The sequence below is a fragment of the Cervus elaphus genome, chromosome 11 (assembly GCF_910594005.1).
Source record: "Cervus elaphus chromosome 11, mCerEla1.1, whole genome shotgun sequence".
Lineage (NCBI taxonomy): Eukaryota > Metazoa > Chordata > Mammalia > Artiodactyla > Cervidae > Cervus > Cervus elaphus.
Window position 1 is genome coordinate 92,080,518 of NC_057825.1, and position 20,576 is coordinate 92,101,093.

At 43.1% G+C, this 20,576-nt stretch overlaps 1 protein-coding gene across 1 annotated transcript in view; it reads left to right on the forward strand.

Moving 5' to 3' along the window:
* The window catches only part of DGUOK (deoxyguanosine kinase), a 35,776-nt gene extending 16,100 nt beyond the window's left edge, over positions 1 to 19,676 (forward strand). The window contains exons 3-7 of the mRNA XM_043918408.1: positions 8,297 to 8,484; positions 12,624 to 12,771; positions 18,215 to 18,330; positions 18,893 to 18,992; positions 19,426 to 19,676. Of these exons, the coding sequence (XP_043774343.1) occupies positions 8,297 to 8,484; positions 12,624 to 12,771; positions 18,215 to 18,330; positions 18,893 to 18,992; positions 19,426 to 19,452 (579 nt within the window). The 3' untranslated portion in view covers positions 19,453 to 19,676. The remainder of the gene's footprint in view (positions 1 to 8,296; positions 8,485 to 12,623; positions 12,772 to 18,214; positions 18,331 to 18,892; positions 18,993 to 19,425) is intronic.
* Positions 19,677 to 20,576: the final 900 nt, after the last annotated feature.

Here is a 20,576-nt window from a genome sequence, read left to right on the forward strand (position 1 = left end):
CATGAAATTAAAAGACACATACTCCTTAGAAGGAAAGTTATGACTAACCTAGATAGCATATGAAAAAGCAGAGACATCACTTTGTCAACAAAGGTCCGTCTAGTCAAGGCTATGGTTTTTCCAGTGATCATGTATGGATGTGAGAGTTGGACTATAAAGAAAGCTGAGCGCTGAAGAATTGATGCTTTTGAACTGTGGTGTTGGAGAAGACTCTTGAGAGTTCCTTTTACTGCAAGGTGATCCAGTCAGTCCATCCTAAAGGAGAGCAGTCCTGGGTGTTCATTAGAAGGACTGATGTTGAAGCTGAAACTCCAATACTTTGGCCACCTAATGCAAAGAGCTGACTCATTTGAAAAGACCCTGATGCTGGGAAAGATTAAGGGCAGGAGGAGAAGGGGATGACAGAGGATGAGATGGCTGGATGGCATCACCGACTCAATGGACATGGGTTTGGGTGGACTCCGGGAGTTGGTGATGGACAGGGAGGTCTGGCGTGCTGCGGTTCATGGGGTTGCAAAGAGTCGGACACGACTGAGCGACTGAACTGAACTGAACTGATTACCAATTAATTGAACAACTTTCTAATGTTTATTGGCTATTTTTTAGTGTTCTTTAGTGAACTGCTTGTTCAAAGCTCTTGCCATTATCCTCCCCCCCCCCGCCCCCCGCCCATTGAGATCTTTAGGCTTTTCTAATGGCTTCATAAGAACTCACTATATTGTTAAATATCTTAACTCTTTGTCATATACTGTCGATTCTTTCCCCAGTTTTGTCATTTTTTCCTTTCCTTTTCTATATGGTATATTTTGCAATATAATACTTTTAAGTTTTTATGTGGTCAGATCTACATTTTCTTCGTAGTTACTGCCTTTGATGTGAAAGTTTAAAAGACCTCTTACAAGCCCAAGATTATAAAAACATGCACTTGTTTTTCTTTCTTTTTCTTTTAAGGTTTTACCCTTTATGTGACTTTAAAAGTTACAGAAGTCTAATTTTCCCCCAATTGTTATCTGCATTTCCAGTAATAGTCTTGTTGACTTTATTCCTGAGTGGTTATATGTTTTGTGGTTATTGTGACTGGGAACTGTTTCTTCATCATCTTTTTCAAACTGGTTATTGCTGTTTTAAAGAAAAGCAGTTGATTGTTGTATATGTCTTGTGTGACTTAATTCCCTCTCTCTCTCTTTTTTTTTTTTTGCTTTATTTCCTTGAGGTTTTAGAAAATTATAATAGTTTTCCCTAAATACTAATGACTTGTAAGGGCTTTTGAATATCCAAACCTCATTTCTGTTTTCTTTTGTTAGAAAGAAATTCCAGAATAATATTAAATAATAGCAGTGATGGTAGCCACCTTTATCTTCTCTATCTTTAGTGAAACTACCTCTAATGTATCATCATTAAGTTCTGTGCTGGTCATTCATTTCAATAGGCTGTGTGGAGGAGGTACCCTTCTATTACTAAGATAGTGACTGTTTTTATCAGTATCAGATGTTAAGTTTTCATCAAAAGCCTTTTTTATCATCTAGTGAGATAATCGTGGGGTTTTTCTTTCTTTTGCTTTTTTCTCTTCGTGTTAGTCATAGATTTGATAATGATGTCATCCTCACATTCCTAGAATGAACCCTTTTGATCATGGTGTACTGTTGCATTAATTTGCTAATACATTGTTTGAACTTTTGCGTGTGTATTTATAAATTTAATTGGTATTACTATTTGGGTATACAGTTTTTGACAGGTTTTACCATCAAGGTTATGAAAATAAATTGAGCTTTGTATCATTTTTAGCATAGAAATTATCTATTCCTTGAAGGTGTGATAGAAATTAGTTTCAAAATTACATGGACTTAGTGTTGTTTGGGGGGAATATTGGACAACTCTTTCTTCCTCAGTTATTATTCAGGGTTTTTAGTCACTTTTGATAATCTTTTTCCAAAGAATTGCCTTTTATTAAGATTTTCAAATTTAATAATGTAAAATTAGTACATGTCTTCTTTTATGCTTTAAATTCTTCTGTATTGAGAGTTATTTTATTGTTTGTCTGATATTGCTTATCTGTGTGAATATTTTGAAAGGGATAGACTTGGTAGATGATGATTCTTTTTTAAAAGGTGCAAATAATAGATTGTAATTTTTAATTCTGTTGGGAATTGCATTCTAGTTCATTACTTTCTGCTTTTAAATTTATATCTCAGAATTTTTGTATTTTTAAAACTTTTTAATAAAGTTAATGATTAATTTGTGTATTTTCCCCTTTTTTCTGCCTTAATAGTACTGTTGGCCAAAAAGGTTCATTAGGTTTTTTCCCACCCGTTTTTGGCCAACCCAATAAAAGCATTTGCAATGGGAAGTTTTCTTCATAGAATAAGTTCTGGCCCTATCTTCTAGATTTGACATATGAGACTGTAACTGAAATTTCTAAAAAATATGTAATTGTAGTTTTAACTTATTTTATGCTTAAGAATTATTTTTAGTGGTTTACATATTCTGAGTAGATTTTGTATGTCTATTATTTTGTTAATTCTAGTTTTATTTTGTTATGATCAGTGTGGCTTATACAGTTTCTCATTGGGGAAACTGACTGAGGTTTTCTTCATAGCCTGTGTATGGTCAGTTTTCATAAGTTTGCCATGGACTTTTAAGAAGAGTATGTATTTCCTGTAAATTCTGTGTAGTTGGATGTGACATATTTTATCCATTCTAAGATGCCATTGATTATGAGACATTATCAATTTAGTGACACTCCTAAGGAATAATTTAAATGTCTGTTATGTTTAGTGAGCATTGTACTATGTATCCCAGTTTCCGATATGTGAAAAAAATGATTGCGTCTAATCCTCCAAGTTCTCTACTTTTTTTTTTATTAAATTCTAAGAGAAGTGTACTAAAGTTTTGTGCTTTTATTATGTTTTGTCCATTTCTCCTTGTATTTTTAAAAATGTTTATTTACTTATTTTTTATTTTTAAAATAAAATAAATGGGTCTTTGTTGCCGCAGACTGGCCTTCTCTGGTCGCGGCGGGCAGCGGGGCGCTCCTCTCTAGTCCAGCGCGTGGTCTTATCGTGGCGGCTGCTCCTGTGCGGAGCGCCGACTCTGCACTGGGGCCTCGGGAGTTTCAGCGCACGGGCTCAGGAGCTGTGGCTCCCCAGCTCTCCAGCACAGGCTTCGTTGCTCCGAGGCATGTGGGATCTTCCCGGACCAGGGATTGAATCCATGTCTCCTGCATTGGCAGGCAGATTCTTAACCACTGGATCACCAGGGAAGTCCCTAGTGCTTTTTTCTTAATACAGCTTTACCACATCTGCTTTCTTTTTACTTGCACCTACTCGATGGATTTTTCTGCCCCTTTGTTTTCAACTAATCTATGTCATCTTGTTCTGGTGTCTCACTTATGGACAGGATTTTTAGCTTTGACCCATTTTGAGGGTCTGCTTCCCATTTCTGGGAATTTTTCTCTTTGATCATGATTATATTTAACTTCTTCCTGCCACCCCTTATTTTTGTGCTTTCATCTCCTTTTTTTCCTTTTTTCTGTATTTAAATATTTGTTTCATCTTTCTCCCCTTCATTCCTGTGGAAATTTTTACTATTTTTACTCTGCTAGTGGAAACATTTAAACTAAAAATATACATGTTAAATATATATATATATAAAATACATGTTAAATATGCATGTTAAATAAATAATAAATATATATATGTATGTTTAAGACTCACATATACAGAAAACAAACTTGTGGTCACCAAAGAGGAGAGGGGAGGGGGAGGAACAAGTGAGGAATGCAGGATTGACAAATACAGACTACTGCATACTAAATAGCAACAAGAATGTACTATATAGCACAGGGAATTGTAGCCATTTATGTTGTAATAAGCTATAGTGGAGTATAATCTGCAAAAATACAGAATCACTGTGTTGTACACCTGAAACTAATATAATATTGTACATCAACTATATACACTTCAATTAAAAAAATATATATATATTCATGTTTAAACCTATTTATCAATGTTAATGGCGTCTCCATGAAAGAAAAAAATAAATTTTACTACTTTTTTTTATTACTTTTTTCTCCAGGCTCTACCACCCAGGCATAGAAATCTGTAATTTTTTAGTTCTGAAATGTTTGTACATAGTGAAATTCCTCTCCTTTTTTTCTGGCCAGGCTGTATATCTTCTGAGATCTTAGTTTCCTAATCAGGGATTGAACTTGGACCCTAGCAGTAAAATCACCAAGTCCTAACCACTGGACCACCAGGGAATTCCTAGAAATTTCTCTTAACTATAGAAATGGGCAGTAAACTTCTTAACCGCATTAATAATAATTTATACTTAACTCTCTTCTGCTGGTCATTCACTGAACAGTTTTCTTATTGCCACTTCTTCCCATTTCTTAATTCTTTGATTCATTTTTCAATTGGTTGAAGTTTATTTTAGAGGAATTTTTTTTTCTTTTAGAATGTAGGTGGTATTAATATAGTCTCTGAGTGATTGCTTATCTTAAAATGTCTTTAGTTTCTGTTGTGATGTTCAGTTGCTTAGTTGTGTCTGACTCTTTGTGATCCCACAGACTGCAGCACACCAGGCCTCCCTGTCCTTCATCATACCCTGGAGCCTGCTCAGACTCATGTCCATTGAGTTGGTGATGCCATCCAACCATCTCATCCTCTGTCAGCTCCTTCTCCTGCTTTCTGTCTTTCCCAGCATCAGGGTCTTTTCCCATGAGTTGGCTCTTTGCATCAGGTGGCCAAAGTATTGGAGCTTCAGCTTCAGCATCAGTCCTTCCAATGACTATTCAGGAACTGATTTCCTTTAGGACTGACTGGTTTGGTCTCCTTGCAGTCCAAGGGACTCTCAACAGTCTTCTCCAACACCACGGTTCAAAAGCATCAATTCTTGGTCCTCAGTATTCTTTGTGGTCCAGCTCTCACATCCACACATGAATACTGGAAAAACCATAGCTTTGACTATAGGGACCTTTATTGGCAGAGTAATGTCTCTGCCTTTTAATACACTGTCTAGGTTTCTGCTGTAGGGAAGTGTTATGTGGTTCTGATCCTTTTTTAAATGTAAGAAATTAATATTTCCCCCTCCTTAGATTTTTGTTTTGTTTTTATGAATTATTGACATCTTGCTAGGATAGATCTGGGTGCGTGTGTGTATGTGAGAGAGAGAGAGAAAGAGAAAATATGAAAGCCACATATGTAAATCCGTATTAAATCTTTTCTGGTACTCAGCAAATTTCTCTGGTGGAAAGTCACATCTTCAGAGATACTCTTTAATTTTTTTCCTTTGGTTTTGGCTTCTTTTTCACCTGAACTAAAACCATAGTAAAAATACCATGATTTTAAACATTTATTTTTGTTCTAAAATACCTAGAGATATGTCATGTTTCTACTAGACAGTGATTCTCAGTGACAGTAAACTTTGATGAGAGAGAGACCTTATAAGTAGTGGTCTTCCTCTTTTCGTTGCTTTTTTTGGGGGGGAGGGAGTGGCATTTCACCTCTCTGTATTGGGCTCATCACTTGAGAAAGAAAATTGTTTACTTTGGGTAGGTAGTTTTATATGAAATATGGGTACTGTGAAGTTGCACATCATTTTAGCTCTTGTTTGAAAAGTTATTTGATACAAAATTGTATTAACTGCTGTGGGACAAGGTGACATTACATCTTGATGTATCTTTCCAGAAGAAAGAAAAAACAAAAAATACCCTACCACTGTGTAACAGTGTGTATTGGATCTCCTAAACTGTTTCTTTTTATTTCTTAACTTACTGCTTTTTTCCTCTTAGTTTAGGAAAAATCTTGAGTTGATACTCTGTCTGTGCTGTGCTGTGTTTAGTCGCTTGGTCGTGTGGGAGTCGCTCGGTCGTGTCTGACTCTGCTCAGTCGTGTCCGACCCTTTGTGACCCCATGGACTGTAGCCCGCCAGGCTCCTCTGTCCATGAATTCTCCAGGCAAGAGTACTGGAGTGGGTTTCCATGCCCTCCTCCAGGGCATCTTCCCAACCCAGGAATCAAACCCAGGTTTCCCACATTGGAGGCAGATTCTTTACTAATCTGAGCCACGAGGAAACCAGTATTCTGTTTGATACTCACTAATTAGGTTTAGTGCAGTTTAGTCTGCTGGTTACTATCTTCACTGGGAGTTTTCTTTTGGCAATTTCATTTTTTTCCTCTAAGAATGTTCTTTTCATATTGTTCCATTTGGAGCATGGCTTCATTTCTTTTGTTGGGGGGCATGCCATGCAGTCTGTGGGACCTTAGTTCCCCAACCAGGGATCACACCCATGCCCCTGTAATGGAAGTGCGGGGTCTTAACCTCCAGGGAAGTCTCTGGCTCCTTTTTGTGATGACCTGTTCTTATCAATGTGGCAGTCTCTTGAATCTCATTGAGCTTTTTTCGTTTTCTCCTATTTCTGGCGATAGCTCTGTCTCCTGAGAGGCTGCTTGTCCTGAGTACATTGATGAGTTCACTCCTTTTGAATTGCTGAGTATTTTTTATCCACTGATTGTCCCCTTTTTTGTTTATATGTCTGAAGGGATATGTGCTTCATGTTCTGTAGTTGAGATAGGTTCTTTAGAAATCGTGTAGGCCTCTGTACAGATTTTTATTCTACAGCAGGCTCCCTTTGGTACCCAAAGCCTGCTGGTAGAAGCCCCCACCCAGTCAGCCTGGTGCCTCTGCCAGCACAGTGCCCCACTCCAGTCAGCTGGCTTTCCTGCCATCTCAGAACTATGCCACGCACCACGGGCTCCTTACAGTCTCCAGTGACCCTGCCAGAGACCCCCGTAGATCCAAACTTGTCCTCCTGCTTCACCCTCCAGCTCTCAGCCAGGGGCCAATTGTGAGGCTGGTGTGTGTGTGTGGGTTGGCACTGGAAGGAGGGAAGTTGTTTTGTGATCTGTGTGCTCTACATGCATTGTTCCTGATGAAACCTTCCAAAGCGTAAGACCCTTCTTTGGAATCCAGGGTTGATATTCTGTGAAACCGGACCACTCGTGGTTGTCTAACCTCCCCTTCCCCACCCCCCCACCCCAGTATTTTTGTCTCTACGTGAACTTCTTTCTTCTTAATCCCCAATTCCATCTATGGAGATTCCATGTACCATTTACTTCCCAGCTTAATGCCACTTTTTTCCAGAAACTTACCAGATTCTCTCCACCATATGTGATCACCCCTTTGTTGTATGTTCTGCTTTATAGTCCAGTTTTCCATATTTTTGTCACCCCCTTTCTGTTTGCATTATGAGCTCCTTAAATTTAGGAACCATGTCTTGCTCGCTTTTATATAGAGAAGTATCAGAATGAAGAAGTTAGCGGAAGCCAGGTTTGAGTCCCCATTCAACACTTACCATGAAACCTTAAACAAGTTCCGTCACCTTTCTGAGTGGATATTCTCCTCAAGGAAATGGGCATAACAGTGGTAGCTGCCTCATGGTGCTGTTTTGAAGATTAAATGAGACAGCATAGCACAGTGAACACTGAAATAAATCTTAATTTTGTTTTCTGTACCCCTTACAGTACCTAGCTCACGTAGCGCCTCATCCACACAGGCCTTCAGTTAATGGTGACTAAATGAACACAGATGAGAGTGCTTTGCACAAAACTCACTTTTGCACCGAGTCAGTGGCAGAGCCCAGGAAAGAATCTAGGGTTCCTGAGTATCTTACACACGTTCCCACCTGCACATGCTGAGTAAGTGGGTCTTCACGTGCCTTTCTTAAAGTGTCCGGAATCCAGGAGGAGGGATTTGTGTGTTTTTGTTTGTTTGTGTGTGTGTTTGCTTAACAACTTGTAGCTCCGCCATAAGAGAGACAGAACTCTATTTTGTCGGTTGGATTTTATAGTCAGTTACTTTCTTGTCTGGGTTAGTTTTAGAAAGAAAGAACCACAAATGAGAAGCAACATAGTGTTGTAGTAGGAGCAATATGATTGCAAGTAGAGCTTTAGATGGTCGTCGTTGTTAACTCTCCCTCCGACACGCTCTGCAAACGCGTCTGTCGGTGAATGTGCTAATTCTATGTGGATGGTTCTACCTCTGCTCTTCTTTGCCATGTTGAAGGTGGCATGTCACCTCCGTCTATCAGATTCTCATCTAATAAAGTAGGAAAATCTCTTGCTTGATTGTGTAGCTTTGACTACACAAATAGTAAGGGATGCAGTATCTTTTTAGCGGGAGGAAACTTCTGTAATTGCTTCTCTCAGTGATTACAAGGTACAAGGTAGAAGGGTGGTAAACTCTGTGAAGGAAGTGTGCCTCCTAGGAAATTCTCCTCTTTTGTAATTTGCCTCTAGGCCGGAGCTGCCACCAGGCTTGGAAACTTGCTGGATATGATGTACCAGGAGCCAGCACGATGGTCCTACACCTTCCAGACATTTTCTTTCCTGAGCCGCCTGAAAGTACAGTTGGAACCCTTCCCTGAGAAGCTCCTAGAGCTTGGGAAGGCAGTGCAGATCTTTGAGAGGTCTGTGTACAGCGACAGGTAAGCTCCCGAGCCCCTGCCGGTCATGAGCTCTGTGCTCAGCACTGCAGGTTTTCATTTCTTGCTCAGACCCGGTACTGCTCTTGTCATTGAATGTTATCCTTGGAAAAATTGTCTTCTTTTTAAAGACAACACTGTAGAGATTTGTTCAGACTTACAGTTTCACAGTTACCATACATGTCAAGAAAGGAAACTATGTTTTTTATAAACTAAATGCATTTAATTTCTCACATTGGCTCTTCACCTTGTCTTCTTTTCTGTCACAGAAGCAGGCTGGTGGATACCTAGTATAACCATTATACGCAGAAAGGCATGGGAGAGACACTTAAGTAGCAGCGTATGTTCTAGCAAACCAGATGAATCAGTGGCTGGTTATCACCTTGAAGAAAAAAGCAGATGGAATTAAAATCTGTGTTCCTAAAATGATAGGAGAAATATATTCATCCTTGTTTTATTCTTCACGAAAGGATTTCTGAGTAGAAGCACATCTGAAAAATTGACTTCTGTCTTGGGTTTAACCATTTTTGACTCTGTCGTGTGAGAGGACTTATTATTGGCTAGAGTCTATAAGAGATATCCAGTCTCTCATAGGTCCAGTGGAGAAGGCAATGGCACCCCACTCCAGTACTCTTGCCTGGAAAATCCCATGGACGAAGGAGCCTGGTGGGCTGCAGTCCACGGGGTCGAGGAAGAGTCGGACACGACTGAGCGACTTCACTTTCACTTTTCACTTTGACACATTGGAGAAGGAAATGGCAACCCACTCCAGTGTTCTTGCCTAGAGAATCCCAGGGACGGGGGAGCCTGGTGGGCTGCTGTCTGTGGGGTCGCACAGAGTTGGACACGACTGAAGCGACTTAGCAGCAGCAGCAGCAGCAGCAGCATCGGTCCAGGGAAGGGCATTGTGCTATCTACCCGAGGGAGTGAGGTGAGGAGTCACTTTTCACGAAGGCTAGCAGCTAGCTTGGGAATTCAGCCCCTCTATTCTAGAGGAGCTAGTCCATCTGTATGCCAGAATTCCTGGTTCTGCCACAAGACCAGGCTGAGACTTGTGTTTCAGCCATTTGAAGGTGAAGTGCGGTGCCTTGATCTGGACATCGCTGAGGGTTTTTTATCTGAGGGCTACGAATGACCTGTGTCAGTGTGAGAGGGTGGCTCAAAGCATGATGAGCTCTGAAGCCCTTTTGAATTGTCAGAATGGAAAGTTTCACTTTATTGTCCATTCACGTCTTTTTAAAAAATTTTATTTATATATTTTCGGCTGTGCTGGGTCTTCGTTGCTGCACAGGCTCTCTCTAGTTGCAGAGAGTGGGGGCTGCTCTTCATTTTGGTGCTCAGGGGAGCAGTGGCTTCTTTTGTTGGGGAGCACGGGCGTTAGGGCATGCAGGCTTCAGTAGTTGCAGCTCCCCAGCTCCAGAGCACAGGCTCAATAGTTGCGGCGAATGGGCTTAGTTGCTCTGGGGCATGTGGGATCTTCCCGGATCAGGGATTGAACCCAGGTCTCCTGCAGGCAGATTATTTACCGCTGAGCCACCAGGGAAGCCCTGTCCATTCCCTTCTCAAGACACTGGATTGGTTACCTGTTTACTTCCAGGTTACAAAGCTAGCTCTGCTTCTTAGTCCTCCCATAAGCCTCCTGGAGGGAAAAATAAGGGGACATTTGTAAATGTATTGTGACTTTTAAGCATTACTTAAAAATCATTCAAGATATGTAATACAAACCCTGTAGGCTAGGCACTCATTCTCTGTAGACCCCAAGAGAGAGCCTGTTCTTCTTAAAAGCTTAATATGTGAATTGTAAATGGTTGAGCTATAGATTTTTGTTGTTTTTTCAACTGTTGGATAAACTACTATTTATCTTCCTTTCCCCTCTCCCAAGCCTTGCCTCTTGAATTAGGAAGCTGAATTACATATTGCTACCTGCCTGGAAACATACTCGCCATTGGTCTTTTGATTTTCAGCCCTTTAGTGAGGTAGACATGTGAGAGACCCCTTAAAAGTAGAAATACTTTGTTTAGAAGGTACATGGACTTTAGAAGATCTGATTAGAAGATCTCCAGACTTCTCTGGCGGTCCAGTGGTTAAGACTCTGTGCCTGTATTGTAGGGGTTTGATTCTTGGTTGGGAGACTAAGATCCCTCACGTGGCGTGGCATGGCCAAAAAAAAGATACTCGATCTTAACATTTACTTGTAAAGGAAGACAACTGATTGCACTGTAGGCAGCTACAACATCCTAGATGTTTTCTTCAGAGGGGACATTTTTGGGACAGAAGGGATAACTGATTACACACTCTAACCCTGATGGTAATTTAGAGCCTCTCTCCTCCTTTAAAAATGTATTCATTTGGCTCAGTAAAGGAACAGATCTGCTGAATGCCACCTGTGTTGAGGCACTGGGTCAGACCTGGGGGCTGCAGCAGTAAGTAGAGCAGATCCAGCTCCTGCCCTCATGGTGACCGTAGTCTGACAGGGAGCTCTGAGATTGCATACCTGCTCAGGTGTGTCGTATGTGTTCCAGAGGAGGAGCATGGCTTGTTTGGGAGAGAGGATGACAAGGAGGGAGAAATCTAAATCTTTTCTGTTTGAGTTGAAAGAAAACAATAACATGTGGTTTTAGAGCAGGGACCCTGATGCCTTGGTGCTTAAGCTGGCTCTTTCCTGCAGCCCCTCATTCAGGCTGCAGTGGCTCCCCCCAAGCCCCTCAGCATTTAGCACCACGGCCTCTACATCCTCTTGCCCCTTCACTACCAGCTTTGGAGAAATAAAGAAGTGCTCATACTCAAAAAAAGGTCAGGGCCTTTTATAAGACTAATTAACAGATATTTACTTGCTCTTTATAAGATCTTCATTTCCATGTTACTTATGAAGAAGCTGAAAACATTTTTCAGATACTGAATTAGAAATGCACCTCTTTTCTTTGTTGCCTTCAGCTAGGCTATAGTTAAACCATTTCAGACTGAAGAGTTGGCTTCTAGAGCTCCCAAATTAGTGCCTTCATAGCCTGACAACGAGGTCGTTAGAGTGACAGCTAAGGTGTCTTTAGTGGTATGTGCCAGTCCCTGTTTAAGCACCTTGTAAGTATTATGTACAGTTCTCACAACTCTGTGAATTAGGTTCAGCTGTTATCTATGACAGAGGAAGAAGCAGCCTGAGAGTTTGATGACTTGCCCCTGGTGACACAGCTAGTGAATTTTGAAGCCAGGTCAGACTCAGGAATGTGACTGTCCAACCCATTCTCTTAGGCGGCACTCGCAGCCTTGTGGTGTATACCTCCCTGAGCCATTCGTAGACAAGTCTTGTGAATTTCATTTTTTCCAGAAGTAGCCAGTTGCTGAGTATTGCCTTAGGAACTGGAATTCATTGCTTGAGATGTAAACTGTGTTTTGTACCCAGATGCCTGAGGTTGGAAAGTGGAGTTGCCCCTCCTGAAACGATGGTTCTAGTAGGCTCCGACCTCGTGTTTACCAGGTGCTCCTTTAGTTACGGAAGTAAGCAAGGGGCAAAGTGAGACTGATTTTTAGATTTAGCCTTCTCGTATCTGGATTAGAAGCTCAGAAGCAGAGAAGGCTTGCTTTGGAGGAGAGTTTGTTTTCTTGGTGATACTGCAGTTGTAGGAAATGGGTTTCATGCTCCATAGGGGACATGACTTAAATACAGTTCCTGCTCTACTTCTCGGCTAGACAGAAGGATGGCTCTGCAACCTGGAGCCTCAGAGCCCTTGAATCCTTAAAGTAAGTCGTGGGTGCTTTATACTAGGTTGTTTTTTGTTTGGGGGCTTACAGTAATAATGAAACTTTAAAAGTTTGCATTTACACCATTTGCACACGTTTTGACTGGTTTCCAGGAGGGAAAATTGTTAGCGACCAGTGGTACTGTCTTTAAGTGCCCTTTTTCTTCCAGTGGATTAATCCACTCAGAGATTTTGGCCTCTAAAGTCTAAATGCTATTCTCAGTATTGAGCAAAAGATGTAGGTGAAGAATTCAGACTTCTTAAAAATCAGTAAGGAGCCAAAAGGTTAAGTGGTTTGGACAGACGTGGAACAAGTTGTTGTTAATGTGTTTTTTGCTTCTTTCTTTTGCCTTTCATTCCATTTCCCATTCTCTTCCCCTCACCCATCCCACCTACATTTCCAACCAGGTATATCTTTGCAAAGACTCTTTTTGAAAATGGTTCCCTCAGTGACATTGAATGGCATATCTATCAGGACTGGCATTATTTTCTCCTGCAGGAGTTTGCCAGCCGGCTCAGATTACATGGCTTCATCTACCTCCAGGCTGCTCCCCAGGTAAGACAGAATTTAAAGCCTTAAACATTAGGGCCATATGAAACTTAAGAGGTGATGTTCTCTGAGCCTCTCATTTTCCATTTGGAGAAAGTTGGTTGTGGGTGTTACCTGGAGCATGGAGAGCAGTGGGTGAGTCCCATTCTAACACAAGGACCCAGTTCCCATAGGCTTTCTGCAGCAGAGGGCTAAAGGGTCCCCTCTTGATGTAGCGACCACCTAGAGAAGATTGCGCTTTATCACTTGGATCTACAATTTCGACCCTCTGACCAGCTAACCTTTAGCCAGTTGCCTCAGCTTTTCCTTCCCTCTAACTGGGTCATCAGAGTCCATGGTGGTCTTAATGGTTTCCTGACTAGCATGTCATGAGGACGAAGAGGGTTTCCTCACCTCGTCCTGATACTCCCCTAATTTGTTGTCTGCTTTTTTGAACCTTAAGAATGCCACTGGTAAGGCATGATGGACTGTGGGAGTTGCATCCATGACCTCTGACGTGGACCATGGGGCCAGCCCAGCACACAGTAGGGTGGTGATGTGGAGTCTCTGGAGACGGCAGGGGTCCTTGGCTCTGCCAGCCGCGGGCAGGCCCTGGAAACCTTTCCCCTGGAGGGGTTCTTGTCTGTCCAATCCAGTGTCACAGACACGTGATCTCTTAAGGGCTCTTCTGGAGTGGGAGTCAAGGCGGGGGGTGTTTTTGAGGGATGTGTTGCTCTCACCTTTTTAGACAGATATCTGACATACAGTAAAATGCCAGGTATAACACATAGTCTTAGGAGGGAATGTTCTCTTCAGGCTAGAGGCCAGGCTTTTAGGGATATGACCAATCTTGTGGAAGGAGGAAGCCTGAGAGCAGACTGGCCAGGGTCAGAAAATGGGTGGGAGAGCCCCCGGGAACCAGAGGGGAGAGGACCAGATGGAAGGGCCTGACCTCAGGAAGGGAGGCAGCAGGCAAGGGCCTTGGGTGTGAAAGGGACCAGGTATCGGGGCTCTTTATGTCAGGAGCTTCTGAAGATTGTGAGGAAATAGAGATTCCACGGAAGTAAGTAGGGTCTCAGGTTTAAGTGAAACTCAGCTGGAGATGGAGTGAAGCCAGAGGGCTGAGAACCTTCTGTGAAAAGAGCAAAGCTGAAGGTGGCAGCCTCGCACACTTATGACTTCTTGCAGTAGTTGTCATTTCCTGGGAGCGGGAACAGAAGAGACCAGTTACGACGTGACTGTACTGTAGGGGCAGGGGTTGGTGTCAGTGTTTAGGGGAGGAGACCCCTGCCAAAAGGATGGTTTGTGGTAGCCGAATGTAGGGTTCAGGTGAGAGGAAAGTCCTGGCCCCCAGGAAGGCTCATGGCCTGAGCCAAGGATGAGTTAAGAGCATTGTGGACTTGAACTGAGTGAAGATTGTGGTTGGATTTGAAGAGGTGACAGGTTTCCAGTAGGAGTTCATGGGGTGGAGAGTTGAAAGCAGCAGTCGGTTGAGGGGCTAAGCATTAAGAGAAGAATTGAAAGTACTGACACCTAAGCTTTTCCTGGTTCCTGACCTAACCTGCTGGGACACTGGGACCCAGCACGGAAAGGAAGAAAGTCTTCCCCACATCTTTGTGTACTTGGAATGACTTTGTGAGATGGGACAAGGATGATAACAATGGTGGTGGTGATTGTAATTATTATGGTGTAGCTGATAACATCTTTTTGGAGAGACGAATTGAGGTATTTCAGCTGGGGTAGAATAAGGGTTGAAGGATTAAGGATTACTGCAACTTGATGGTAGAAAAAAATTGCTTATTCATTTTGGGATTGGATGGGGATTTTGGTGCTATTTTGATGGCACTCGAACCGAGAATGTTGATTTCCTTCCCCTGAAGTCACTCCTGGCCTCTGCTGTGAGACCCGGAGGGACTGTGAGAGAGCAGAACAGAAGTGAAACATCTCTATGTAGAAAGCGGTGTGAGCGCCCAGTCCCCAGTGCAGAGTCCTGGCAGATGTTGGCTTAGGGCTCATGTGATGGGCTTCAGAAGGGCATTTTGCCCCTTCCTACCTACTCTTCACTAACCTGTAAAAAGCAAGCGAGCCAACAGTGGGGAAAAAAAATCAGAAGAGAAATGGCTGGGCCTCAGTGCCCCAAAGAATCAGCAAGAGAGAGTGCGGCTGGCCAGTGTGCCTCCAAGAGCCAGGCCGTGTTTGCAGCCTGGACGCTGTGCTGCAGAGACCTGGGGACCGGTGGCACCTGGGCCAGACCCACGAGCAGAGCCTGTCCAGCTGCTGTCTGACCTCAGGCAGTCCGATCGGTCCAGGAGGGTGGGGTGGAGTAAACAGCAGCTGCCGCTTGTGGCTGCACTGTCTCTCCGGTTCACATTCAGCGCGTCCTCCCCACGAGGACTGAGGTAAAGAGGAACCAGACTGAAGCACTGTTTGCACAAGGCTGGTGTTTGGTTTTTTTTTTAAGAACTTGTAACCATATCAGTACAGCAAGAATTACCCGAAATGTTCAAAATAGAAGTTTACCTAGGCTTCTGGGTGGGGGGAGAAAAGTTTGCTCTATTAAGTAAATTAATAGTGCAAAGGGAAATGCTAGCCTATTTTAACAGGAAAGACTTTAGCATCAGTGTTTGCCTGCCAGCAATGAATGAATAATTACAGTTTTTATAAAAAGAATTGCTCCGCCCTAGTGTATAATTGAAAACATAACGTCACATTCTAAAAAATACGCATTTTCATTAATTCTGATAATATTTTTCTCTCAGGAAAATTAGGTAGCTTTGCTATGTTTAGAAATCCTGAAGCTACCTTGCTGGCAGGAATGTGAATTGGTCAGCCTCTAAGGGGGCAGTCTGGCAGTGTGTGCTAGCAGGGTACATAGTTTTGCCCTATTAATCATGCTTCTTGGAATTTACTCCATAAATATGCTCCCACATAGGCAAAATGGCTCGTGTGCAGGGCGGCATTGTTTATAATAGCAAATTATTATAAACAACCCAAGTAGTCATCAGTAGAGGCCAGTTAAATATTGTGCTCCATCCATGCACTGAGAAACTCTGAAGCCATGAAAAAGAACTGGAAGGTACAATACTGACGTATAACAATCTTCAAAACATATTCTTAAGAAAAATAAGAACTAAGTATGTAATAGGAGACCTTTTATATATATATTTTTTAAGTGGAGGTAAGACTGCGTCTATGTGTAAAATCTTTCTGAAAGTAGACAACAGTCACTAACATCTGTCATCAGTGGTGTAGAGAGCTGGGTTGTGGTTAATCAGGGCTGTAACGCTGTGTGATGGGGAAGCCGGGGAACAGAGGGAGAAGTCTTGAAGCAGGCAGCAATGAGGAAAAGATGTAGGGACAGAATGACAGAAGGAAAAAGAGGAGGTTCAGAGTGAAGGAAAGTAGAGATGGAAAAAGATGAAAGTAGGAGCAAACGGTCAACAGAGATAGACTAGGTCAGAAATGAAAACATTCAGTGAATATGTGCAACAAATATGCATTGACCACCTGTCCTGCCAGGCCGCGTGCTCAGCCCTGAACCAGACAGATCCTGGCCTGCCTTCTGGGTCTCCCCCAGTCACCGTGCGCTCAGAGCACCCCGTGCAGACCTCCTCCTGTCACCTGATACAGCTGAGCCACCAGAGGTCTGTTTGTCCAGGGCCTAGAGAGTGCCTGGCTCACAGAGTGTGCTGAGTAAGCTGGTACCAGCGGCGAAGGGGGAGCCCCTGCCTCTTCCAGGAAGCTCCTCGGACTGCCCCAGCCCAGTTGCTGTCTTCCTTATCTGACTTCTGTACTTAAGATCCAAACCTCACAGTAGAGCACCTGACTTGCTGTTTTGCATATGTTGTTTTACTTGTTATCTAATTAGATTATAGAATCCCTAGGACAAGGACTTCATCTAACTTTAGAACAGTTCTTGATTCAAGGGAAGGAGATGAAAAGGGATAAGTGCTAAAAGTATTAGCATGTTAGACTGTTAACCTGTGTTAATCAATTTGAAAAGTTGGGCAGAAGATCATAAATGAAATTTGTTTATATGGTTTTCTTTCCATAGAGAAAAGATGGTACAAGAGGGAAACAGCGAAGATTGCATCTTTGGGAATAGTATACATTGTATTTGGGAATAAAAGTTTGCATTTGGGAATAAAACTTAACTATTTGAAAGAGAGAAGTCCTAAATCAGTGAGTTAATCTACGTGTTCTTCCCAGGACAGATGACACTGAATAATGAAGTGTTTGCCATGCATAGAGAGGAAGGAAGGCAATTCAGGCAAAGCAGACATTCAGAGCGAAAGTTTTGAGATGCGAAAGAGCTTGGTCTGTACCGCAGACAGGAGGTCACATTCGGCTTCAGGAGAGGAAGGAGCTGAGGATGTCAAGAGTGGAGAGTTAGGAGGAGTGGCCAGACTCTGGGAATGGCCCTGTGTGACCAGTAAAGGAGAAGGTCGCAGTCCCTGAGCCATTGTGCTTCAGATTTTCTGACCAGATGAAGACAGACTGTAATATGCGCACGCTGGAAGGACTGAGAGACAGTGAGTCTCAAGCCTCACTTTTTTATTTTTTGAACTTTGACCTATGCAGAATTTGCATTCTGCCCCAGAGTGAATGTGTGATACGACATGACTTCAACAAATTACTTACCCTTTTGTAAATATGATGTCACTCATACTTCCTTGTGCCTGGGACTGCAGGCGATAAGCACCCTGTGAGGTACTTTAAGCAAGGAGAGTCATACCGTTAGAGTCAGCCCTCCGGATCCAGACATGGAACCCCCGATGTGGAGAGCCCTCTGCCATTTCACACACATAAAGGGCTCTAGCAGCCTTGGAATTTTGTACCTCCAGAGGTCCTGAAACCAACCCCTACTGCACATATTGAGGGACAGCTGTTTATTGCAATACTCTGGAAGGGTGGACTGAGCAGGAAGAGTAGGAAAAAAGACAGCAGTTGCCGGGAACTGACGGGCTCCCTTCTGTGAGTCTTCACAGTGACCCGTGGGGTTGATGTGAGGACATGAGAGCCCACCAAGCTTACCCCCTGGTGCCTGGTGAAGATGGGAATTTAGTCCTGGACCTTCTGACGTTAAGGCCTGTGCTCCTTCATACACTTCACTGCCTCCAGGAGGCAGAGGGGCAGAAGGCTCTTGCTCCATAGTCCAGGTGAGCAATGCTGGGGCCCTGACCAGAACAGGGCAGAGAGAGAGGCAAGGAGAGAACCAGCTGGAGAGAGATGAAAGAGAATTCAGTGACTTCCTGGATGTGGCGGGGAGGAGGAAAAAAATAATTCCAGGTTCCTAGGGTAGATGATGTTTGCCACTAACCTGTGATTCACTAAGAAAACAAGGCCACAGAAGGAATGTCATAGCGCTGGTGCCCAGGATAGACGTAGCAAGTAGGCCTGAGAGCCCCCCAGCTTTTGTAACAGCTGAGATAACCCATGAGCTCAGCAGAGCCTGGGGATTGTCTTTCAGGTTTGTTTAAAGAGACTACACCGGAGGGCCAGGCAAGAGGAGAAAGGAGTTGAGCTGGCGTATCTGGAGCAGCTTCACGGTCAACACGAAGCCTGGCTGGTCCACAGGACGACCCCGTAAGTGGAGGAGAGAGTGGCAGTGGGTAGAGGTCGCCTTCCTGCAGCCAGTCATTGAAATCCAGGCAGCTGGACATGCAGCCCCTTAAGCAGGCTCAGAATGTCCTGGAAGTGGCTGGAGTTGTCAAGCATTATCCCCATCAGAAATTTAATACTGGATATAATCCATATATTCCAAGAAAAGTTTTTTGCTAGATTCTGTTTCCCAGCTTTTTTTTTTTTTCGATATTCCCCTAGACTGAACATGGTGATTGATGATGATGAAGTAGTTGGCTCAGGGTAAAAGGCGGGAAAATAGTCAGTGTGTACTAAGTTAACATCCCTAGTTTGCTGTCCATTTAAGTTGTTTGGGGCTCTGACCTTCAGTATCAGTCTTCAGACCAAAGAGAAATTTCAGTCTCGTCTTTCTAGCCAACTTTATTGAATTCCTTTTTTAAACTGTTTACATGAAATTTCCCTGAGAAGCTCTGTGACCTTAGAGCTGTTCTGAATTATTAACACTGGTGAGTATGTGAAGCTTACCGTCTTTTTTCTGTTCCCTAAATATTCGTGCTTCTTACAGGCTCCACTCTGAGGCTCTGCTGAACATCCCAGTGCTCGTGTTGGATGTCAATGATGATTTTTCGGAAGAAGTAACCATACAAGAAGAGCTCATGAGGAGGGTGGGGAAGATCTTAACTCCCGCTTTTCTTTTTCTATACTTCTGTCACTCCCTAACTTCAGTATGGGTCCTGTGCATTGCGCCTCAAATTGCATTTCACACTCCAAAGCCTGTGGGGCCTTGGATAAGTTATTATTATAATCTCTATTCTCTAAAGTATTTGGGGCTAATACTTGTTAAATACTTGCCTTTTTAAGATGTGTGTTCCAGCTGACTTCCTCGTCTGAGGTATTCTAGAACTAGGCAAATGAGACTTCTGGGTTCTCTCCAGCTCTGCCACTTGATACCCTGGGCAGGTCACATTTCCCTTGCATACTTGTGTTCTCTTCCTCACAAAAAACTTGAAGGCTTGGCTACACATGCATTATGGATGGACTAGTGTATAGTCTCCTGAAAATGTGAAATTTAACTTTTCGTTTTTCTCTTTCCCACAGGTAAACATCTTTGTAAAGAATCTATAACCAGTACTGGGATATTCTAGCTGGGATCTGGGCTCTCTGACTTCCTAAAGCCAGAAAATACCAAGCCACCCACCTTTCTGTCCCCTGCTCCCACCTGCTTTTACCCCTAGAGTGCTCTGACACTCGGGGGGTTCGGCTTCTGTTATCCGTAGACCTAGCCCTCGTCTTCTTTTGTATCTTAAGGACTTCTTAAATAAAGTCCATGCCTTTGTGGATTTTGTTAATCCATTTGTTCATTTATTTCAGCTTGTATCTACTGCTCTGAGCTCCCCTCTAGACTAGCCATTTTCACTTGAGAAGAGTCCTTGCTTGCTTTTAAATCCTTCACCTGTCAGATTTCCCTGTGTGTTCACTGGTTCCTTTTGACATGCCAGGGCAGGAATTGCTCCAGAACCCTGACCAAGCTCTGCCTTAGGCATGAAGAAGGGGAATAACGTGACCCAGGAGTGGGTGGATGTGAAGCCCAAGCCCCCAGAGCCAGGAAATGCAGCTCAAACTCCAGGCAGCTTCTCTGTCTCTTCCCATCCAGCACTCCTGGCGTGGGTGATGGGGTGGGTGCTTAGACATTTGTCCCAAAGCTGAAGAACCTGGATGAAAGAAAAGGAGGGATGGAGGGAGAGAATAAATCACAAGCCTAAAAGTTCAGCATATGACATTTAGGGCTTGGTCATCCTGGCACTCTGGCCTCCTCCAGACGCCTACCAAGTGAGTTTCAGGTTAACTTCATGGAGTGAATTTGTCTATGCTGGAAAGAAAGAAAATTTTTTGTGTGTGCTGCAGTTCAAGCTTCAAGGGCAGGTTATTGTTAAGAGAGAAAAATACATGACTCTATAGAATTGAAGTGCTTCATTGAAAGAAGCCTGCAGATTCACGATTCATCGGGATTGGGATTCCTGCACTGAGCCCTTAACAGCTGCACAGGCCCACGAGAAAATGGATGAGCTTGGGACTCAGAGTGCCCCAGAAGACAGAAACCTGCGTTTCCCTGATACTTGGGAAAACGAATGTGAGATTGGCTTCTAACAAATGTGTGATGTTTTGAAATAGCATAATACTTCTTTATCCTACTTAAAAAAAATTTTAACAGCTTTATTGAGGTAATTCACATACCATACGATTTACCC